The 25,586-nt window shown below is 42.4% G+C and overlaps 1 protein-coding gene across 1 annotated transcript; it reads left to right on the top strand.

Moving 5' to 3' along the window:
• Positions 1-897: 897 nt before the first annotated feature.
• LOC106583621 (serine/threonine-protein kinase 35) lies at positions 898-10,431 on the top strand. The gene is made up of 3 exons (XM_014168009.3): positions 898-1,582; positions 3,584-4,342; positions 7,728-10,431. The coding sequence occupies exons 1-2, from the start codon at positions 1,090-1,092 to the stop codon at positions 4,303-4,305; spliced, it is 1,215 nt and encodes a 404-aa protein (XP_014023484.1). The 5' UTR covers positions 898-1,089; the 3' UTR covers positions 4,306-4,342; positions 7,728-10,431.
• The last annotated feature ends 15,155 nt before the right edge of the window (positions 10,432-25,586 follow it).

Raw genomic sequence — 25,586 nt, 5'->3', positions numbered from 1 at the left:
CGCAGCGGCCTAAGGCACTGCCTCTCAGAGCTAGAGGTGTCACTACAGACCCTGGTTCGATTCCAGGCTGTATCACAACCAGCCATGATTGGGAGTCCCATAGGATGGAGCACAATTGGCCCAGCGTCGTTAGGGTTTGGCCATCATTGTAAATAAGAATTTGTTCTTAACTGACTTGCTTAGTTAAATAAAGGTTAAAAAACAACCCACTTTATATTTGTAAATACATCCCATTATTATATGCATACTACCTCTTCTATTTACTTATATTAGGACTACTTGTTATTTTGTATTTTACTCTTTTACTGTGATTATTGATATTGATCAACTGCACTGTACTCACGACTCAAATTTGATTAGATTTCCTGTCCAGCTACCCTGGGGCAGCGCTGCGGTGTGCTCCCTCACGTGTTCTCGTGCGAGGAGCTGCACCCACGTTGAAGACCATGCTGGAAGGAAGAAACCATATGGGGAAAACATGAGGGGGAGAGAAAAGTACATACATGTGTCCAGGACACTTGGAAAAATTGTAAGATGATTGTCCCGGATGTGCACGCAATTTTCATCCAAAGTATGAGTTCTATTGCGTAATTTAATTGTTGATAAAAGTAGGCTGTTTTAAAGGCATTGGACCTATTTCAAGAAGCCGAACTGAAGAAAGACCCTCCTGTTAGCAATGCCAGCATCATTCTTATCAATTAGAAATAACGTTTGCTGTTGCGCAATTTGTTATGTAGGCCTAGTTTATTGGAGGTTTTATACTGGAAATGCATTCACTGGCAAATGTTTAAACCAGCAACAGCAGAGAAATCATTGTGTTAATTTCACATTACCTCATTCCTACACCCCTACTTTAACAGAATGGTATAGTCTTTAGATTTGCCCTCCCCTCCTTGAATATCTGCTCCGCTAGGCTCAAACATTGATTGTGTGCGATAACGGCATTGAGCAGTGTAATCAAATCATCCTCACAAACATTGGAAGGTGTATAAATAACAAGCGCTCGTTTGCTTTTTAGTCGAAAGGTATGAAAGGAAAGCAGTGTATACCTAATTTCCTCGTGTATTCGCTTTTAACGTGAAGACATCCATGGATACAGGTGACAACAGACGTAGACGGGCGAGGAGTGTGAGAGCCAAAAGAACTGGTACGCAAGATGCGTCTGCGAAAAGGGAAAATGCAAACGTCCTAAGATCTTTGAGTGTTGGGAATACAGACGACAATGATGCCATGGAGGATGACGCTGGCTTTATCAAAAATTGGAGTTTGGAGCGAAAGGTCATGGCTCCGCGGTACAGTTTACTCCGTGAGGTCGGAAGGGGCAGCTATGGCGTGGTCTATGAAGCGATTGCACGGAGGTCGGGTGCAAGCGTTGCAGTAAAGAAACTTCGATGCGATGCACCAGAAAATGTCGAGCTTGCCTTGGCAGAATTCTGGGCCCTGGCTAGCCTTGAGAAAAGACACGAGAATGTGGTGCAATTGGAAGAATGTGTGCTACAAAGAAACGGTATGGCTCAGAAAATGAGTCATGGGAACAAGCGATCCAAGCAGTACTTGCGGTTGGTGGAGACTTCATTAAAAGGTATCCAGCCTATAATGATTTTGTGGAAATCACAGTTCCATATAGTTATATATATATATATATATATATCTCAATTCACGTTACGTCATTTCTCTCTGCCGGCAGTTGTCCTATGGTATATGGTGGGCATTTTGTTTCGGTTCCATTGTCTATTCAGTTCAACGAAAGTGTAAAATGAAATCAATGCGTTGAAGCGATTTTTTTAAATATATTTTTTTCTTTGTTTCTTTTTCCTCCAGTGATGATGTAACCTAATTTAGATGTATTATAGTGGCCTCTTTTTGTCAAGCCATTGATTTATCATATCCACTAGATTGGGCCTTTTTTAATATTCTAGTAGTATGAACACCTTACATTTTGACGCTCACCGGTCATTTTCATTATCAGTCGAGACGGTATAGCCCAGGTCAGGTTGAAGTGAAATGCTTGGAAACGATGTTGCAATTGCGGCTTCATTGTATCAGTTATTGTCCAGTCTTGGGAGCTGTTTTTTGTTTACGTGAATACTTCGATCTGAATGTTTTTGAGCAAAGCCATTTGAGATACGTGAGTTGGTGTCACGTACCAGCTCTCATTGGGAGTCTTTGTGAGTCTTGTCTTCTTGGCTCACTAAATGGAAGTCTCTTTAATGGCTGTGTCGCCCTCTTGTCACAATGCTGGCCCTCTCTGTTATGCAAGCGCTATTAGCCAGGTCATACCATACTCTGTAAGCCATAGGGTTCACCCTGAAATATTGTTTTTCAATACAGTATAGAATGTCGATTTGCTTTTTCTTCTGAAGCCTTACGTTTACTTTCGTACAGTTTTATACCACTTGATTTGGTGATGGAATCAGTATTCCAAATACTTATTCAAGTGGGATAATTTATCCACAGAGGACAGATAATCATTGAGGTTCTCATTCTTCACACGTAGATCATTTTATCCTGTTTTCAGGTAGGACCGGGACGATGCCGGTAATCGTGATACTCATTAGTATTGTGGCAAGGAAATAAATCATGAAAAGGTTTTAACAGCCCTAATGTTGTAAACAAACATTAATTATGGTGTCATCAGTCACATTTATTTATTGTCCCCAGGTAGGGCACACAATATGTATCAGGTTTTAAAGGACCAAAGAATAAGGTCTGCTTCGTGTTTTCATTTGTCACAGCCCTAGTTTCTGGTAGGCATAATTGCTGTATTTTATAGTGGGTCAAGGTCTTGACAGTTTGCTATGAATGCATTCTCTACCACTCTTTCCACTCATAAGTTCAACTTCCTTGTCATTTGAAGTAGTTTCTCTTGTTTGTATTCAAATTAGTACCTATGATAGGATCACAGTTTGTGATCAGCTGATCAATCAGCTGATTTGATTGCCTCAGTAATGTTGTTTAATCCTTTCACCCAGCCCGTTTGTCTTTAAATGGGTATCCATTTGATAAACATTCCTACTGATTTCTTGAGGTCATGCTTTGTCACATGGATAAAGTTGCTCAAGGTTAGATTGTTGTTCAAGTAACAGAGGAATAGTGAAGAAAGCAATTGCACAGATCACTGTCTATAATATAGCCTAGGTTAATATGTATTAATGTAGGCCTAGGTAATATTAGGCTTATAAGAAGTTTGTGTCGCACCATAGTCATATCTGTTCCTGTTAGCTGGTATTGTGTTGACAGTATACAAAGGAGAACATTCAAGCTACTCCAAACCCCTTTGTTATGACTGAAATGTCCTATATGGTGATAGTACAGCTGAAGCGATGGAGTTTGTAATTAAAGCATCTTATGTGTCAATTTTGTAATATTTTCCAGTTTGGATATTAAACTGTGATCAGAAAAGGAAACATCTTCATTACCTATTCATGATTGTCTTTTTGTCAAGCTAATCATTCATCCGTTTATAATTTCCTTTATTTTTCACAGTATTGGCTCATGTGGTATCCATGGTTCTGTTAGGCAGGGGTTCATTTTACTGTTTAGTACTGCTGCACTTTTTTTTATTCATGTCCATCCATTGCAGGTGAGCGAGTGCTGAGCCACCCAGAGGAGCCCTGCTACCTTTGGTTCGTCATGGAGTTCTGTGAAGGTGGAGACCTGAACCAGTTCATCCTGTCGCGACGACCTGACCCGCTGACCAACAACAGTTTCATGCTCCAGCTCACCAGTGCCGTGGCCTTCCTGCATGAAAACAACATTGTCCACCGAGACCTCAAGCCTGACAACATCCTCATCTCTGAAAAGTCAGGTACACCAGTTCTCAAAGTCGCCGATTTCGGCCTCAGCAAGGTGTGTGCCGGCCTGGGGGGTGCTGGGAAGGACGACGAGGGCGAGGACAAGAACAAAAACGTTGTCAACGTCAACAAGTTCTGGCTGTCGTCGGCATGCGGCTCAGACTTCTACATGGCACCCGAGGTGTGGGAGGGCCACTACACAGCCAAGGCGGACATCTTCGCCCTTGGCATCATCATCTGGGCAATGCTGGAGCGGATCACCTTTATCGACGCTGAGTCCAAGCGCGAGCTGCTGGGAACTTACGTGAGGCAGGGAGCTGACATCGTGCCGGTTGGTGAGGCACTGCTAGAGAACCCAAAGATGGTACTGAACATCCCGCAGAAGCGCAAGTCCTCCATGTCAGACGGGGTGAAGAAACTTTTGCAGGACATGCTGGCGGTCAACCCTCAGGACCGGCCTGATGCGCTTGAGCTACACAACAGGATGGACCAGCTCACATGTGCTGCGTGACACCCCCCCCCCCCCCCGAACTAGAACTCTTCCCCAGGTACTTATCCATACATTTAATCTTTTGTCTTGTTTTTGCATTGTCTACAAGCAGTGGTTGTTTCACGCTGGTTGTTTTGTCTAGATGTACTTTCTTTATTATTCACAAGCACTGTTCTGTTGACAGATTGGCTCTGAAAGATGTCTCCGTGGCCCAGTAGAGAGGTATGCTTAGTGACAGAAGGTTCTGGTCAGGGCATCGGCTCATAAGTTCCCAATGTGTGCTGTCTCCTCCCCAGATGTTTTCAACTGAATTACATTAGCTCCAGCAGTTTAAACTGGCTGAGGAGTACAGGGCTTTCTTCCTCATTACAGCTGAAGGGCAGAGTTCTTTCTATGTAGAGATACACTAGTGCAAGCCAGCAAAGAGATTCATTAATGGAAAATGTAATACGTTTTTTATAATGAAGGCACATCTTGCATATAACTGCCAGAAGCATCCTTGATTTGTTTTGTTCATAACACCACTTAGGAAAACTGTTATCAGAACAGGAAACACAAACTGCTGTTAAGTCGATGCTCCCTATGGGAAACGGCTTGCATTATGTCAGGGCTTGTTCTGTAAGTCCTCCATAGGTGTATCCATGTGTAGAGAAGAGCGCTATTCTCAGTAGATATAGACTGTGTTTGTGTGAGGGTCATTTCCATGACCACCAACATGTGAAGTTCATAGGAGCATGGAGCGTAGGGGTGGCAGGTAGCCTAGTGGTTAGAGCGTTGGGCCAGTAACCGAAAGGTTGCTGGATCGAATCCCGAGCTGACAAGGTAAAAATGTGTCGTTCTGCTCCTGAACAAGGCAGTTAACCCACTGTTCCCCAGTAGGCCACCATTCTAAATAAGAATTTGTTCTTAACTGACTTGCCTAGTGAAATAAAGGTTAAATTAAAAGTGATAATAATTAAAAAATCTCCATGGACAGAGAGTTGAGGCTTTAAATCCCCCTTTAAACCGGTTACATAACAGGTTGGTGAGAAATAGGACAGCATCAGTAGGCAAGAATCTGCCACTGGCAGCCAAACAATGACAATCTGCATACAGTCCTCAGTGGTAACCGCAATGGATTTCAAATAACTGCAGAATATATGGAATACTAAAATGACTCTGGATTGATTCATGGGGATCCTAATAAAATATAGAACCACGTGCTTTTTAGGCCTTCCTTCAGCAACGTTACTGTGGATTTACATCTCTCATGAGTCTTAATAATTCACATACAAGCGACTGTACTCCAACTGTAGAATTCGCCCAGAGTCGTCTGTATATAAATCTACCCCCCCCCCCCCCCCCCCGTACATCCGCCTAAATGTGACCCGGTGGAGCTACTTTCACTAAAGTTCAAGCAGAATTTTCCTATTTCTTTTTGATGTAAATGGCATGTTTTATAGAAGGGTTCAGACTTTTACATTTTTTGGGGGGGGCTTGTTTTTCAGAAACTATTAACTTACTCTTGTAGTATCAAGGCACGTAAAATACATGAACAAAAAACACCCAAATACGTCCTTTTAGAAACGGACACACTCACTATAGTGATGGTCTTTAGATGTATCATACATGAAATTGTCATTCCAAACTTTATCCGCAACGCTATATTCCATTTTGTGCATAACATGCCGTTTCCTCTACCAGCTGTGCTGCGTGGGCTGTGTCTGTACTATAGAGACACACTCGGCCTCCACAGCTGCGTGGGCTGTGTCTGTACTATAGAGACACACTCGGCCTCCACAGCTGCGTGGGCTGTGTCTGTACTATAGAGACACACTCGGCCTCCACAGCTGCGTGGGCTGTGTCTGTACTATAGAGACACACTCGGCCTCCACAGCTGCGTGGGCTGTGTCTGTACTATAGAGACACACTCGGCCTCCACAGCTGCGTGGGCTGTGTCTGTACTATAGAGACACACTCGGCCTCCACAGCTGCGTGGGGGGAAACGACTCGACCAAAATTGATTATAACGTTGCGGATAAAGTTTGGAATGACAATTTCATGTATAATACATCTAAAGACTTACGTCACTATACTGAGAGTGTGTCCGTTTCGAAAAGGACGTTTTTGGGTGTTTTTTGTTAATGTCTTTTGTGTGTCCTGATACCGCACAATAAGCAATGAGGAAGTGAATCGCAGCTGGGCAAAGTTTCCCAAAAAAAACAAGCAAAATCACAAAAAAAGTGTCTGGACCCTTCTATAACAAGCCAGTTACATCAAAAATAGAGATTTACTTCAGAAAAAGGCAAATTCTCCTTTAACCCGTTCCTTATCCCTTTTCTAGTACCTTCTATCAGGAAGCCAGGCTTTAGAAGAAGCAAGGTTATCGTGTCTTGAAAATGGTATCATCTGTAATCAAGTTAATAAAAATTCCAGTGCAGAGTGCCTAACTAACAAAATCACACTGTCACAAACTAGCTTCTTCATATTTAAGGTGATGTCACATACGACCCAAATATGACCCTATTACTGGGTTGTGTTTTTGCTGAGTAATGATATGATAAACAGTGCTGTTGCGCCTTCGTGTCATGTTAGGGCCAAGTTTCAGTCAGCTGGGGTTTGTGGCTCAGACCCAGACATTGGTCCTGCTGCAGTGGCTGCTGCAGATGAGTGGGACATGCAGGCAGCAGCCTCATAATGGTCTGCAGCAGGACGGACCACTGCTGCATTGACTCAGCAATACTAAACACTCTGACCTAGGCCACACAAGCCTGGTTTTGTAGGCTATAGTAAGATGAATGTATTTATCGTAGGGAATATGGCTGTTTATCAATCTGTTTGTACACGCTCCATGCCTGTCTTTCAGACTATGTAAACACACTGGTGAGTGTATAGCCCCTCAGACTAGCTGGTGGTTTGACCAGGTCAGATGTCCTCCGTATGGCCAGTGTGAAAGACCCGGGTGTTTGTTTACCCTGGCCCGCATTCAGAGAAGGATTTCTGTGTGCAGTGTTAAGAGCCTCTAGTGTTTTAATGTCTCACGCTAGCTGCCGCTGACCCATTTGTGCTTAAGCCACACATTTAGGTCATGCAACACATTTAGGTTATGCAACTGAAAAAGTCAGCTGGCTTGACATAACAGTAGGTTTTTTTAATAGCTTAATCATTGAGATGAAATTGTTTATGGTTAGGTGTGAATGCTCTCAATTGTGGTTTTAGATTGTGTTCTTTTGTCTTGGCCCTGAACTCCTCCTCCTGCCACCCACACAACCTCGTGGTGGAGAGGTTGGAAGGCCTAGCTACAAGGCTACATCTCTTTTTCCTGTGCCCTTTTTTACATTTTTTTACAATCATACAATTTTTGGATCGAATATATGCACTTTTTGTTTTAACTGAACATTCTTTGCATGTTAGCTCTGACTTAAATTATGCATTCATTTCCTTTTTTTCCCTTGTCTCCTCAGGTACCACTTTCAACCTTCCTGGACCCAATGCATCAGTGAAAAGTACACTTTACTTTGGAAGACTTTGAAATATATATTGTGACAAATGTGAAGAAAAAGGAAGCATTTGAGCCAACTGCTAATTGATACCGCAAATGGAATTAGTATTTTATCAGTACAGTTCTCAACCTATATTGTTACAGGGAATGTTTTACTTGGCCTGAAATTAATTGTAGAATAATGATTACACATGTACTCCATTTGTATTGATATACCTGTTATATCTGCTGCTTTGTAGTAGGATGGCCATGTTTGTTTGTCCTGAATGTGTCTGTTGTGGGTTCACCCTGTGAACCGGTGGCACTGTTGTGGGTTCACCCTGTGAACCAAGACACGTTTGATGTGTAATCATTCAACACCTCGGCCACTTTGTGCATGCTTCACTGACACCCAACCATCTTGCCCTATCTTCCATTGACAAACTACATTATCCTACAGACAGCTTTTCATCCAGTTTCAGTTAAACTTGTCCATCACTTGAAGGCATGACATAAAATGGTGAGCAAATTGTTGATTTGAAACCCAGTGGACTGAAAATATATATTTTTTACAGATGGTCTGTGCACCTTTGCTTAAATGATTTAAATCCAAGTAGCCTAAAATGTAAACACTTTGTTTATTATGCCCCACCGTGCCTTGATAATCATCTGAAAGTGGGATTCAAATGACCATTTTAATTGTTTTCTTTAATTTGACACTTTTTTAATTTTGACCTTTTTGTTGTTGTTTGGAAAGTGTGCATTTAAAGCCGATGGGTGCCATTTGAGATGTGATGAGATCGATGCTGTGGATATGGTGATATACACCCATAGGGATATTCTTTGATTTACTCAGCCCAGTAGTAGGTAAAAAAGCTGTTTACGGTGTACTGTGTTTTTAAACTATTGGATTGCTCCTAAGAGACTAGCTGCCACCCTATATCACCTCTCCTCCTCTCACAACTCAGTATATTAACTGGTCATGTATTTTTGTGAATTGTTTTTGCCATCTCACACTTTACATAAGAGCAGCATATTGATCTATTTGATTCTGTTTTATTAAGATTGTTTATTCTAATTTTTTTTTAATGATTTGCTTTTTGAGCCATATTGTTGAAGGGTATTATCTTTGAGCTTCCCAAACGCCTGGTAGGATCTTACATATCGCAAATGTGTGACAGACACGGGGGATGGCACAGTTTGTTTTTATTCGGGACTGATTGTTGACTATTACTGAGAATCTTGATCACATTTAGAGAAATGTAACAATGGTTTTAGTACAAAGTTAATTTTCACTACCTAAACAAAACAACAATCTCAGATTTTTGTTGTTGCTTTGTAAAGCGTTGCCATTAATTGAGATCACTTTTAGTTCTGCATCGAAGTGTTTTCCTCTTTTCTGGTTTAGTCACTAAGCAGCCATATAGACTTGTTTCCAATCCTCCTTTGTGTATTATGCTACCTCATTTGCCTGCACATTTGCAGAGACTTTCCTCAACTGAGCCATCATGTATGTCTGTGTGTATATTTTTTTCTGATTCTTTGGGAAGTGCAAGGTTGTGAATCCCTTTGCTATCAGAACTAAGTTTATCTAAGTTGTCTGTTCTATTCAACAGTATTTTTCATATTTGTTGCTTAGTTTTCATTTGAGCAAAGATGGGTCTAAAATGGGTAATTTCTTGTTTAATATCTAAAGGGTTATCCAAATTACACAACTTCTGTCATTTTACACAAGTTGAACCGGTCAGTTAGGTTTTTGTTCATATGATCCTGTACCCATTTTGAGTTTGGTTTGCATTTAGCTGAAGCTTACTTTTAAGGCAGGCAATTGTCTTTCTAATACAATTGTTGTCTTTCTCATATGGTTTCTGCCATGTTTTGATCACCCTTCCCTTGAGAAATATACCTCATGTTCCACTACTTGTTTTCTACCCAGGGTTGGTAAATTGTATGACCTGTAAGCAAGCTCAAGGTCAGAATAATTTTTTTGTATTTTTTTGTTGAGATACCTAATTTAATGAAAGGGACCATGGAGACAAGTATAAGAGACTGTATTTAATTTTTAAGAATCTTATTTATACTACTTTAATTCATTTTATTTCAAGCTCTTCATGCAATCTTTTTACTCAACTGAAAATATTCCTGTAGTGTACCATGGAAATGTCCATGGCAGGTTTGCTGTACAAGAGGTGACACCAAATATCCCAATAGTCTCAGATGTACAGTAAAACTAACTCTTCTTTTGCTGCTGGGTTTGGTAAATTACAGATCTACCTGTCGATGTTTAGTCACGTGTGGTTTGCTGCTGATTTAGAGACGCACTTTCGTCTCATGTTCTTTACTTTCTCAATCATGCAGAGATTGAGTATTTTATAGTTCCATTTGGTGATTCACAGAACAAGCTTCTATGCAACTGTCCCTCACTTAAAACACTGTGCAACGAAGCAGGTTTGACCTGTTTTAATTTTTTGCTATTTTACTTGCTTGTCATCGTTCTCTGAGGGTTTAGAGGAGGAATCTCCATATTGTCGTGATGTGAATTATGCTTCCTATCGTTTGAATGGAATTCACTGTCCTTGGTCTGGTCTTAGAGCTTACTAGAGATGTTAGCTTCAGTGAAGACTTCTCTTTGGTATTGTTGTACATCTTTTGGTTTCTCTTTCAATAAAGTCTATAAACAAAAAGAACATTGTTTTTTGTCCTTTCTGTAAGCGACTGCAGTAAACCAGTTCTTACCAAAGCACTCTGGCATTGGTTTTTACAACGGTTAGATGATGCCTGTGCTTGTTTAAACATGCCTTAAGCCAAATACCCAAAGGATATTTTCACATGATCATTATCGCCTAGTTAAGTAAAGATTAAATAAAAAATTAGCCGGGAAGGGGCAAGTCTTTTACAAAGAGAAGCTGTCTCCCTTGAGGCTTGTCTTTTTTGTATTTGTATTTATTATGGATCCCCATTGGTTCCTGCCAAGGCAGCAGCTACTCTTCCTGGGATCCAGTGAAATTAAGACAGTTATACAATTTTAAAAACATTTCGCAACACATTGTGCCCCCTCAGGCCACTACTCTACTACAAAAATCTGTGTATGTTATTGTGTCTGTGCCTGTGTCTCCACAGTCCTCGCTGTTCCATAAAGTGTTTCTTATTTTTTATTTTTTTTACTGCTTGCATGAGTTACTTGACGTGGAATAGAGATCCATGTAGTCATGGCTCAGTGTAGTACTGTGCATCTCCCGTAGTTTGTTCTGGACTTGGGGATTGTGAAGAGACCTCTGGTGGCATGTCTTGTGGGGTATGCATGGGTATCTGAGCTGTGTGCTAGTAGTTTATATAAACAGCTTAGTGCATTCAACATGTCAGTACCTCTCACAAATACAAGTAGTGATGAAGTCAATCTCTCTTCTACTTTGAGCCAGGAGAGATTGACATGCATATTATTGTTAGCTCTTCGTATACATTTAAAGGCCAGCCATTCTGCCCTGTTCTGGACAAATTGTAATTTTCCTAAGTGCCTCTTTGTGGCACCTGACCTCACGACTGAACAGTAGTCCAGGTGCGACAACTAGGGCCTGTAGGACCTGCCTTGTTGTTAGTGCTGTTAAGAAGGTAGAAACTAGGGCCTGTAGGACCTGCCTTGTTGTTAGTGCTGTTAAGAAGGTAGAAACTAGGGCCTGTAGGACCTGCCTTGTTGTTAGTGCTGTTAAGAAGGTAGAAACTAGGGCCTGTAGGACCTGCCTTGTTGTTAGTGCTGTTAAGAAGGTAGAAACTAGGGCCTGTAGGACCTGCCTTGTTGTTAGTGCTGTTAAGAAGGTAGAAACTAGGGCCTGTAGGACCTGCCTTGTTGTTAGTGCTGTTAAGAAGGTAGAAACTAGGGCCTGTAGGACCTGCCTTGTTGTTAGTGTTGTTAAGAAGGTAGAAACTAGGGCCTGTAGGACCTGCCTTGTTGTTAGTGCTGTTAAGAAGGTAGAAACTAGGGCCTGTAGGACCTGCCTTGTTGTTAGTGCTGTTAAGAAGGTAGAAACTAGGGCCTGTAGGACCTGCCTTGTTGTTAGTGCTGTTAAGAAGGTAGAAACTAGGGCCTGTAGGACCTGCCTTGTTGTTAGTGCTGTTAAGAAGGTAGAAACTAGGGCCTGTAGGACCTGCCTTGTTGTTAGTGCTGTTTCGACCGTGCTTTATTACGGACAGACTTCTCCCCATCTTAGCTACTGTTGTATCAATATGTTTTGACCATGACAGTTTACAATCCAGGCTTACTCCAAGCTGTTGAGTCTCATCAACTTGCTCAATTACCACATTATTCATTACAAGATTTAGTTGAGTGAGTGATTTGTCCCAAATACAATGCTTTTAGTTTAGGAAATATTCTAATCAAATTTTAATTGTCACATGCGCCAAAAACAGCTGGTTTAGACCTTACCGTGAAATGCTTACTTACAATCCCTTAACCAACAATGCAGTTCAAGAAATAGAGTTAAGAAAATATTTACTAAATAAACTAAAGTAAAAAATACAATGAAAAGTAACACAATAAAATAATAACGAGGCAATACACGGGGGTACCGGTACTAAGTCAATGTGCAGGGGTACAGGTTATTCAAGGTCATTTGTACATGTAAGTAGGGGTAAAGTTAGTCCTGACTTACCCATTCTGAATGCAGCTCTTAAGTGTTGTAGTGGTTTCACCTGCTGTGATAGCTGGTGTGTATAGTGTTGAGTCATCAGCATAACTATTGATTCTCATGAAATACTGGTTTTGTGCATTCTAGAATAACCATCACAACAGATGGGCCTTTGGAGCTGCGATGTCCCTTTAAGCAAGTTCAACAGAGGGAGTCTTGTGTGACTTCCACAAACACTGCATTCACACAACAAAAGTACAGTATGTAGCTATTCAAATGTGCTATTAGCACCTCTGACTGCACAATTCAAATTGAAACGCATCGAACCCAGAGTCTTCTCAGAATCTCACACCCTAAAAAATGGAACATTAAAAAGATAGGATAGAACCAAATCATTGCAGGCAGGGCGCAGTGGATCTGCGGATTTCAAAGAGATGTTAGAAGGTGCCAGACTGCCAGTAATGATGTCAACAAGCACACTCATATTACGCTTAATTAGAATCACCTCATGAAAATCATCTCGTAAAGAACACGGGTAACATGTCAGAACACATCCCAAGTCAAGTCACACCAGGTGAATTCCCCTCAGGGGTGATGCTGTTTTCATATGAAAAGGAGGAAAAACATGACAGAATAACATAACTGCCGTTTTGTGTCAGGAAGAGGAAACCCCTCTCCAACAACGGTCTTAAGAACTCTCCATCCTGGCAACTGAAAAGAAAAGGTGATATATAATGAAGAAAATACAACTGTAAAAATAATGTGTGGTATAGGCGAAATTGCCATGGGCCACCACCTCAAAAAAAAACAATTGGGGGGTCTGGAGGGCGGAGGGCCACAGATAGCATATGAACACGTCATAGTGTCAAAATGTGAACAATTGCAGGGAATTTGCTTTAAAGTAACTGTCCAGCGTTTCCAGATTTTGAAGAAATATGTCCTATAGTTAATTACAATATGCGTGAGTTCCACTTATATTTTCAAAATACCCCTCCATATACCCCCCTCCAGATACCCCTCCATACCCCCTCCAGATACCCCTCCATACCCCCTCCATATACCCCTCCATACCCCCTCCAGATACCCCCCTCCAGATACCCCTCCATACCCCCTCCAGATACCCCTCCATACCCCCTCCATATACCCCCCTCCAGATACCCCTCCATACCCCCTCCAGATACCCCTCCATACCCCCTCCATATACCCCCCTCCAGATACCCCCTCCAGATACCCCTCCATATACCTCCCTCCAGATACCCCTCCATACCCCCTCCAGATACCCCTCCATATACCTCCCTCCAGATACCCCTCCATACCCCCTCCAGATACCCCCTCCATATACCCCTCCAGATACCGCCTCCAGATACCCCTCCAGATACCCCTCCATACCGCCTCCAGATACCCCTCCATACCGCCTCCAGATACCCCTCCAGATACCCCTCCGTACCGCCTCCAGATACCCCTCCAGATACCCCTCCATACCGCCTCCAGATACCCCTCCAGATACCCCTCCAGATACCCCTCCATACCGCCTCCAGATACCCCTCCGTACCGCCTCCAGATACCCCTCCAGATACCCCTCCATACCGCCTCCAGATACCCCTCCAGATACCCCTCCGTACCGCCTCCAGATACCCCTCCAGATACCCCTCCATACCGCCTCCAGATACCCCTCCATACCGCCTCCAGATACCCCTCCAGATACCCCTCCATACCGCCTCCAGATACCCCTCCAGATACCCCTCCATACCGCCTCCAGATACCCCTCCAGATACCCCTCCGTACCGCCTCCAGATACCCCTCCAGATACCCCTCCATATACCCCCCTCCAGATACCCCTCCAGATACCTCTCCAGACACCCCTCCATACCCCCTCCAGATACCTCTCCAGATACCCCTCCATACCGCCTCCAGATACCCCTCCAGATACCCCTCCATACGCCTTCCAGATACCTCTCCATACCCCCTCCAGATACTCCTCCAGATATCCCTCCATATACCCCCCTCCAGATACCCCTCCAGATACCTCTCCAGATACCCCTCCATACCCCCTCCAGATACCTCTCCAGATACCCCTCCATATACCCCCCTCCAGATACCCCTCCAGATACCTCTCCAGATACCCCTCCATACCCCCTCCAGATACCTCTCCAGATACCCCTCCATACCCCCTGCAGATACCTCTCCAGATATCCCTCCATATACCCCCCTCCAGATACCCCTTCAGATACCTCTCCAGATACCCCTCCATACCCCCTCCAGATACCCCTCCATACCCTCTCCAGATATCCTTCCATATACCCCCTCCAGATACTCCTCCAGATACCCCTCCATATACCCCTCAAGAGAAGAATACATTTACATTTACGTCATTTAGCAGACGCTCTTATCCAGAGCGACTTACAAATTGGTGCATTCACCTTATGCTATCCAGTGGAACAACCACAATAATTTGTCATCTCTAACGGTGTATAATTGCAGGATCTGTGTTTTAAAATGTAAAAAACATTCCGGGTAGGACCTGCCAGACGCCCCGTCTACTGTTCGCCCCCCAATATCTACACCACAATTTTGCCTTGTGACGCATGGTACACACAATGACAACTTTATATCGGTACTTTGTCCACCGTAACTGAGTTTATGAGTTGGTAATAGTTTCTGCAAGTGGCCATTTCTGTTGATTTCTAGAGATAGGATATGAATTATGGGAAAGGCTACAAAGGTTTCTGCCTTACTGACTACTTATATGAGTCTGGCAGAGCACCAGTCCCCCGGGGTGCCCTGGGGTGTGACACCAGTGGCAAAATGACAAAAACAAAGGATTTCTTCCATTGTTCTTTGTGAAACGTCCTTACAAGTCATTTCCCAGCCCATTGTCATTGAGGAGCATTAGTAGTGCAACACATGGTCCCCTGTGTAGATGACATAAGCATAATGTCCTAACCATGCATGCCTCTGCACAGTTCTGTCTTAGTGAACAAAGACAGTGTGAGAAAATGGAGGGTTGTGCTCACTGCTCACACAGGCACCAGAGCACCACATTCGGTCCCCCTCTAATTGTGTCACTCCTCCCAGTACAGGCAAAGCACCCTGGGGAGGGTTGTCTAAGAAACACCCCCCTCCCTTCATTCAGAGCTCCAACAACATGTCCCCTAACAGTGTACTAACATGGCCATAAAAGCCAGGGTCAAAAAACCCACAACAGCCCACCAAAGAGCTGCTGACCTCTCGTAAAAACCTATACACTGCAAACATGCCTGGGTTCACAATAGTCATGTGTGATCACTACTGGGGGGATATATTTTTCACTTTATCAACAAAAGGCTCATTAGATACATGATAGAATGGTCTGTTGACTTCAAGATGAGTAATAAGAAAGGTTATGTGCTCTATGACAAAGTGCTATTGACATTGATGTTGTTTTAAGGTCAACGGTGACAAAGGAGATAAAGGAGAGGACATGTTTCTTTCCCATTTGCGGAATCCCTGAAGAATTTCCTGGTCTAGAAAACCGACAGAAGGAAGGGTAACGTTCCAACTGAAAACAAAGGGCCGAAAAAGACTTCAATTAACACATTTTCCCCATTTTATTGTTTTCTCGTCCGGATGGCTGTTAATAGGTCCATAATATTACATAACAATTCACACAAGTTCTATTCCACAGACCCACTTTTCTCAGGGGTTACTGATATAGAGGCCCTTGTTTGTGAGGAGCAATCAAACCAGGTGTTCAGTTGGTGGTGCATTTACAAGCATTTTGCTACACCCGTAATAACATCTGCTAAACACATGAATGTGACTAATACATGTTTTTTTAGTGTTTTTGGTGTCATATGCATATCTACTAGCTTAAAGGAAAATCCACTCAAAACGTTTTTCATGTTTTTCTTCATTAGTCCACTGTTAAAGCTGCAATATGTAACTTTTTGGGTGACCTGACCAAATTCACATAGAAATGTGAGTTATAGATCTGCCCTTCTCATTGAACGCAAGTGTAAGAAGTGGTACATCTGTTCTATGTGCTCTATTTCTATGCTTCCCATTCTAAAGTTTTAGCGTTTTTTACTTTAAGTTTTGTACACCAGTTTCAAACACCTGATGATGATGCAAAACGCGTTATAGATCTGCCCTTCTCATTGAACGCAAGTGTAAGAAGTGGTACATCTGTTCTATGTGCTCTATTTCTATGCTTCCCATTCTAAAGTTTTAGCGTTTTTTACTTTAAGTTTTGTACACCAGTTTCAAACACCTGATGATGATGCAAAACGCGTCATATGATTCAAAATGCATCATCATGATGATGTAAAACGCGTCATATGATTCAAAATGCATCATCATGATGATGTAAAACGCGTCATATGATTCAAAACGGATCATCATGATGATGTGGCAAGTGACACTTCGCTTCTTGAAAGTCCACTATCTTGGAAAACTTGACTGCTAACATGCTAAACATTTTGGGACTGTGTCAACAGTGGACTAATGAAAAAAAAATATATATATAGTTTTTGAGTGGAATTTTCCTTTAAGAGGACCAGACTGACATGTGGTAGTAAGTAAGGCCTACACAACAGCCAGCCAACAACCATACAGTACAGCTAAACATGGGAGACAAAGACAAAAACAGGAAGCTACAGCAAGCGTATGGTGGAAGGGGGTTTCGCTAACAGGGGGAGAGTGTGGGCAAGGTTAGGTATTTGCTCACTGAACATGGGGGAGGTGTAGCATCTATGAAAATGAGAGGGTGAGTTTAGAAAGGCTGCTAGAGGGAAGAGGAAGAGCGTGCGCCCGTGTGTGTGTGCGTGTGTGCGTTTCTATGTCTGGGTGTGTGCGTGCACATGGATCTGTGTGTCTGCACTCAATGACCGGGCAGAGGGAGGCACCTAGGGAATGGCCAGGATCACGAGGGTGGGTTTTCTGCCTTGTGTGTGAACTGAGTCAGTTGCTGATGATGTTATGTCAGCTGACTGATAAACACTGGTGTGTGGAAGGCAAGTCTGATAGACAGTAACTGATAGCCCAGTGTGTTAGAGCTTAGTAGTGCTTATTGTGACTGAGTAGTACTTTCAATGTAAATGTCTTGTATTGTTTACGCCACACCTAGACCAATAGGTCGAGGGGCAATTGTATTACTGTAATGGGGAATTAAACCAAACGCTGTAGCTAATCTTCTGACGTACGACATGTTTGTTTGACAGATTATTCTATTGTATGGATGTGTCTTAATCGCCACAATGGCCAACAGTTGTGTGGTAATACGCAAACACACACTGATGTAAGCATTATCATATTACAAAGCCAGAGACCGTTTCCAAGTACAGGTATTCAAATATCTTTTCTCTGCCAATAACCTGCCAGGTAAACTCACTAGGCACACGGCCATCAAATATCTACTTCTCTCACATTACATGCCTCAACGCTCATAGAAAAACCAACAAAACTTCCACTAATCCATGAGCACAGCCGATTGGGCCTTTAAAGCTGTCAGATGTGTTTAACAGGTGATTTAGGCTGATATGGTATGACAGATTTCTGTGGCTATTGATCAAAACAAAACAGCCTGACAGCGCACCAGTATAATCCCATTTAGCAGGAGCACGCAACCCTAAACCTTATACCTTTTTTCACAATACTGAGCTATTCCTGGGCTGGCTACACATCCATCACTACTGAGCTATTCCTGGGCTGGCTACGCATCCATCACTACTGAGCTATTCCTGGGCTGGCTACGCATCCATCACTATTGAGCTATTCCTGGGCTGGCTACGCATCCATCACTACTGAGCTATTCCTGGGCTGGCTACGCATCCAACACTACTGAGCTATTCCTGGGCTGGCTACGCATCCATCGCTACTGAGCTATTCCTGGGCTGGCTACGCATCCATCTCTAGTGAGCCATTTCTGGGCTGGCTACGCATCCATCGCTAGTGAGCCATTTCTGGGCTGGCTATGCATCCATCACTACTGAGACATTCCTGGGCTGGCTACGCATCCATCACTACTGAGCCAAACAAGGCAGAGCTGTCCTGGGCTGGCTACGCATCCATCACTACTGATGGAACTGCACTGGAAGGGACAATATGAAAAGAAAAATATCAGAGCCAGCACGGTACGATTTGGGGCGGACCAACGTGTGAATCATGCATTCGATTCCTATGCTACCATAGATACATACTCAGACAAGTGCACTTTGTCCCCTACCCCCTACCCCTAAGGGCCTAGGCCTTCCATGTAGATCTGAAAGTGTTGGATAGGTAAAAGGGAAATGGTGGTAACTCCACCTTGCCTATGTGGAAATATTGGAATATTGCTTCTTACCAATTCAATCCTTTCTGATCTGCAAAGTATGTTAGGGCTAGTCAGGGGCTAGGGGTTGTCTCTGGACAGTGCCAAACAACTCAGGCACTCAAAACAAACCACTTTTACATTCACTTCCCTCCAGACGCTCAATTTGAACCCTGTGACCTCTAGTATAATCCACAACAGGCTTCCTTTCCTCAGTGTAAATCCTAGAGCCATAACACCACAGTGTCAATCTAAACCACGTGACTGGGGCCTTCCTCATAATCTCATACATAGTTAGTTTAGCTTTTCCATTTCCTTTCACTGCAGTCTTACAGCTGTAACAGTAGCAGGTGGTTGGAAGGCACAGTCCTCTTCTATTTCAGGAAGTCAACATGCAATGGAAACCTGGTCAGTGGAAATGAGGAGGAGCCTCATATGTCCTGTCCTGTAACTGACTCAGTTTGAGAGTAAGGCATGAGGCTTTAAGTGGCATACTGCAGGTCTATACTAATGTTTGCCCTTGCAAATTACACAATTTGTATTTTGTTGAAGGGGGGGAGTAAAGTTAACAGACTATTTCATTAAAACCCATTCATAGTTTGTGCATCTTTATTTTATTACATGCACGTGTATACACTGAGTGTACAAAACATTAGGAACAGTGTCCTAATATTGAGTTGCACCCCCTTTTGCCCTTAGAACAGCCTCAATTTGTCAGGGCATGGACTCTACAAGGTGTCAACAGCATTCCAAAGGGATGCTGGCCCATGTTGACTCCAATGCTTCCCACAGTTGTGTCAAGTTGGCTGGATGTCCGTTGGGTGGTGGACCATTTTTGATACACATGGGAAACTGTTGAGAGTGAAAAACCCAGCAGCGTTGCAGTTCTTGACACACTCAAACCGGTGCGCCTGGCACCTACTACCATACCCCGTTGAAAGGCACTTCAATATTTTGTCTTGCCCGTTCACCCTCTGTATGGCACATAAACACAATCTATGTTTCAATTGACTCAAGGCTTGAAAATCCTTCTTTAACCTCTCCTCACCTTCATCTACATTGATTGATAAGGCATCATTGTCAATAAGGCATCATTGTCACATCGTGTGTGTAGGTGGCAGGGAAGTCAGGCGCAGGAGAAACAATCTTGGTGTAACTGGAGTAGTTTAATAAAGTTAAAAACAAACTCCAAAACCAAAGTACATAATAAAAATAAACATGGGCACAATAACCCGTCGCGCACCAATCCAACAACACGAGCACATAACAACAAACAATCTCTGACAAGGACATGAGGGGAAACAGAGGGTTAAATACACAACATGTAATGAATGGGATGGGAACCAGGTGTGCAGGAAGACAACACAAAACCAATGGAAAATGAAAAATGGCTCAATGATGGCTAGAAGATTGGTGACGTCAACCGCCGAGCACCGCCCGAACAAGGAGGGGCATCGACTTCGGCAGAAGTCGTGACAATCATAGCTTTCACCTGGATTCACCTGGTCAGTCTATGTCATGGTGTGTGGAGCAAAGCTAAGGTGAGAAGATGGTTGCCTTGACTGTTCGTGACAGGACCATTTACTGCTGGAGTGAATATCTGACGGTGATTGGAAAGGAGAGACGTTCTGTGTAATTACATAAAAAAATACTTTCTTTATTTTCCTGGGAGTCTATCTATACAGGACGGAAAGATGGAATCTTGGAATGTGACAGTGGGATTTTGTGAGTTCAATTATGGAAACAATTTAACCTTGTAATTGCTCACACAAATCTGTCACCCACAGTATTCACTGTCATTACAATTACAATCATGGCTAATATATTTTCTTGCACAACCCACCTGCGGGTGTGATCTACCAACACGTGAGTAGATATCAGAACACTGGTTCCATTGTTGAAATGCTCAGATTTTCCGACTATCAACCATACTTCCCTTTAGATTTTGAGGAATCTCTTTATAGTTGTGTCACTTGAGTGAAAGTACAGCACCAGTCAAAAGTTTGGACACACTTACTCATTCAAGGGTTTTTACTATTTTCTACATTGTAGAATAATAGTGAAGACATCAACACTATGGAGTAACAGGTGGAATCATGTAGAACCCCAAAAAGTGTAAAACAAATAAAAATATATTTTAGATTTTAGATTCTTCAATGTAGCCACCCTTTGCCTTGATGACAGCTTTGCACACTCTTGGCATTCTCTTAACCAGCTTCATGAGGAATGCTTTTCCAACAGTCTTGAAGGAGTTCCCACATATGCTGACCACTTGTTGGCTGCTTTTCCTTCACTCTGCGGTCCAACTCATCCCAAACTATCTCAATTGGATTGAGGTCGGGTGATTGTGGAGGCCAGGTTATCTGATGCAGCACTCAATCACTCTCCTTCTTGGTCAAATAGCCCTTACACAGCCTGAAGGTGTGTTTTGGGTCATTGTCCTGTTGAAAAACAAATGATAGTCCCACTAAGCGCAAACCAGATGGGATGGCGTATCGCTTTAGAATGCTGTGGTAGCCATGCTGGTTAAGTGTGCCTTGAATTCTAAATAAATCACAGACAGTGTCACCGGCAAAGCATCCTCACACCTCCTCCTCCATGCTTCACGGTGGGAACCACTCATGCGGAGATCATCCATTCACCTACTCTGCGTCTCACAAAGACACGGCGGTTGAAACCAAAAATCGCAAATTTGGACTCATCAGACCAAAAAGACAGATTTCCACCGGTCTAATGTCCATTGATCATGTTTCTTGGCCCAAGCAAGTCTCTTCTTTTTATTGGTGTCCTTTAGTAGTGGTTTCTTTGCAGCAATTCGACCACAAAGGCCTGATTCACGCAGTCTCCTCTGAACAGTTGATGTTGATTTGTGTCTGTTACTTGAACTCTGTGAAGCATTTATTTGGGCTGCTAATGAACTTATCCTCTGCAGCAGAGGTAACTCTGGGTCTTCCTTTCCTGTGGCGGTCCTCATAAGTGTCAGTTTCATCATAGCGCTTGATGGGTTTTGCGACTTTAAAAGAAACTTTAAAAGTTCTTGAAATTTTCCAGATTCACTGAACTTCATGTCTTAAAGTAATGATGGACTGTCATTTTGCTTTGCTTATTTGAGCTGTTCTTGACATAATATGGACTTGGTCTTTTACCAAATAGGGCTATCTTCTGTATACCACCTCTACCTTGTCACAACTGATTGGCTCAAACGCATTAAGAAAATACATTCCACAAATTAACTTTTAACAAGGCAACCTGTTAATTAAAATGCATTCCAGGTGACTACCTCATGAAGCTGGTTGAGAGAATGGCAAGAGTGTGCAAAGCTGTCATCAAGGCAAAGGGTGGCTATTTTGAAGAATCTCAAATATAAAATATGTTTTGATTTGTTTAACACTTTTTTGGTTACTATATGATTCCAAATGTGTTATTTCATAGTTTTGATGTCTTCACTATTATTCAACGTTGTAGAAAATAGTAAAAATAAAGAAAACCCCTTGAATGAGTAGGTGTGTCCAAACTTTTGACTGGTACTGCATGTCTGTGTCCCTCAGATGTTGTAACACCAGGATATGGACACTAGCCTTTACTTCCTCTCCTAGTGGCTGTGGCACTGTTGAGTTTCCTGTTTCAGCGCACAGACAGGGTGAAGTTGCTCCCAGACAGTGACCTTGGGTCAGTTTTGCATTTCCCACACTAATGGTTAAGGTTAGGATTGGAGGAGAGGAAGCTGATCCTAGATCTGTACCTAGGGGAAACTTTACCCCGGACCCATAGAGAAAGGCAAAATAGAGTTTATTTTCTTCTTGCCATTCAAACCAGGTTAATCCTAATCTCATTGGTCCTATTACAACATGGCAGGGCTAGGATTCAAGTTCGTAGTGAAAATGGTGGGTAAGGATCATGGGATGAATAGGGACACTGACTGGAGCAGTGATTAATATCTTCATATATTGGGCCTATAAGTAGCCTTGGCTTGTGCAAGCCAGAGCAGCTCGTAGGAGCAGGAGCCTATATCCTGTTTCTATGGCATGAGGCATCTTAATGGCAGCTTTGGATAAAAATGTCTTCTAAATGGCATACATATTGATGTACATGTACACCCCCTGGACAGGACGTTAGTCTATCGCAGAGCCTTACCCCTAATCTATTTAGTTAATACTAAGTGCCAAACAGAGATGCATCTGGCCCCATTTTACAGCTTTTTGTATGACTTAGCCAGGGATCGAAATCCCAACCTTCCAAACTCTAACCACAAGGCCACTAAGTAAATGAAGTCCTATACTGACAGATATATTTTAGCAGATCCAATAGGCATGGAGGTGTATGTTGCTTAGACCATAGGTTAAGGAACGTGTTGAGACATCACACTAGATATGATAGTGATGATTCACAGTTTGTGCAAATTCAAAGTGGTGACTGATATCAAACCAATTGAGGGGTCTAAAGCAAAATGTTTATGTCAATGTGCCAGGCCATGCAAAACTGAAAATGCAAAACTGATCCCAGATCAGCATCTAGGGGCAACCTCACCCTACACCCGTATTGTATAACCAGGTAAGGCCATGTAAAGTCATTATCTGAATTTAAGTTAATCTCTAATGCTGCAATGTTAGTTTGACCTCATGAGGATTATCACTCGGCAGACTGCAGTTACGTAGCTTGAGCAGAGAGTCATGGTTAGAATTGGATCATTGAACCAAGTGGCCTTCTCCCCACCCAAGGGAAAGGTATGAATGGAACTGATAGGAATTGATTTGTCAAATCTCGTGATATTTGTCAGACAGCAATAATAATGAAAAAAACTCTAAAGTGTTTGAAACTAAACATACATATTTTATCTTAAATTGTCTTTTAGACATAGCAAACAAGAGCACTTCTCATGGTCGCGCTGCCAATCATTTATATCCAAATCTTCAGTAATCTTTTTACAGTAATTGATTAGTTCAATGATTTCATGGACGCACGCAAAAAACATTCTGGTCAGTTTCTATTCAGATGTTGCATTCCCACGGCTGCTACCAAAGGAAATTAGGTCACCTAAGATTGAGGGTGTGTGTGTGTCAGTCACCAAAAGGGTTGAGTTCAAGAAGGGTTATGACTGCGTCCCAAATGGAATACTATTCCCTATATAGTGCACTACTGTTGTAGAGCTCTAAATGGGAAAAAGTGTGCCATTTGGGATTTAACCTAGTTCTTCTTCCTAGAACAGAAAGAGTGAATAGTGAGAGGACTACTGCACCTTGAAAAGAGAAACAGTGAATGAAGAGAGGGCTACTGTACCTTTAAAAGAGCAACAGTGAATGATAAAAGGGCTACTGTACCTTTAAAAGAGAAACAGTGAATGATAAAAGGGCTACTGTACCTTTAAAAGAGCAACAGTGAATGAAGAGAGGACTACTGTACCTTTAAAAGAGCAACAGTGAATGAAGAGAGGGCTACTGTACCTTTAAAAGAGCAACAGTGAATGATAAAAGGGCTACTGTACCTTTAAAAGAGCAACAGTGAATGATAAAAGGGCTACTGTACCTTTAAAAGAGCAACAGTGAATGAAGAGAGGACTACTGCACCTTTAAAAGAGAAACAGTGAATGATAAAAGGGCTACTGTACCTTTAAAAGAGAAACAGTGAATGAAGTGAGGGCTACTGTACCTTTAAAAGAGAAACTGAATGAAGAGTGGGCTACTGTACCCTTAAAAAATAAACAGTGAATGAAGAGAGGGCTACTGTACCTTTAAAAGAGAAACTGAATGAAAAGAGGGCTACTGTACCCTTAAAAAATAAACAGTGAATGAAGAGAGGGCTACTGTACCTTTAAAAAATAAACAGTGAATGAAGAGAGGGCTACTGTACCCTTAAAAAATAAACAGTGAATGAAGAGAGGGCTACTGTACCCTTAAAAGAGCAACAGTGAATGAAGAGAGGGCTACTGTACCCTTAAAAAATAAACAGTGAATGAAGAGAGGGCTACTGTACCCTTAAAAAATAAACAGAGAATGAAGAGAGGGCTACTGTACCCTTAAAAAATAAACAGAGAATGAAGAGAGGGCTACTGTACCCTTAAAAAATAAACAGTGAATGAAGAGAGGGCTACTGTACCCTTAAAAAATAAACAGAGAATGAGGGGTGGGGGGGGGGGGGGGGGGGGGTCCTGGGCCTCACAACCAATGGAGAGGTACACATTGTACAGAGACAAAGGTTACCTCACAAATGGCACCCTCTTACCTCTATAGCCTGCTACTTTTGACCAGGGCCCATCAAAATCTAAAATCATATCAGAGTTTTGTCATATGCACAGGATACAGTGGTATGTAAACTGTACAATTAAATGTTTACTGAGGGGTCTGGCCATAGGGGTCTGGTCAAAAGTAGTGCACTGTCTATGTAGGGATAGGGTGTAATTTGGGACGCAGACAGAGACAGAGACAGACAGTCTGTCGACATATAGGCCTGATGCTCATATTTCGCCTTATCAGGCTTGCCATGAATGGGTAAAATGTGACCATGTGCCGACAAGCAGAGGCAAAATAGGTGCACTTTGGGGGAATTTTCCCCTTGTAATCACTGTATGATCTGAAGAACCTTGATTGGTTTCTTGGTCTGAATAGAAGGTCATTGGGTTATTAAGATCTCCGTGAGAGAGGTCCATCATCACAGATCACTACTGGAAGGCAATGTTGTTGCTGATAACAGACTGCATAGACTCTTACTGAAATACTTCCCACAAAAACTATGTAAAACATCATAGACGCTGCCCTCTAATAGTAGAATCTATACATTGCCATATTCATGCTATCTATGGTTTATAAACAAATCTCAACCTAATTGGATAAAACAAATATTTTAAATTGGGTGTTGGATGAAATGCAATGTGGAATCCAATAGAAATTACGGATTTATAAGTTAAGGCGAAGCAAAACAACTATGATGACAAAGTGAT

Source organism: Salmo salar, chromosome 22 (assembly GCF_965601325.2).
Source record: "Salmo salar chromosome 22, fSalSal1, whole genome shotgun sequence".
In the NCBI taxonomy this organism is placed as follows: domain Eukaryota; kingdom Metazoa; phylum Chordata; class Actinopteri; order Salmoniformes; family Salmonidae; genus Salmo; species Salmo salar.
The sequence above is the reverse complement of the archived record's forward strand: the minus strand, read 5'-3'. Positions and strand labels throughout refer to the sequence as shown.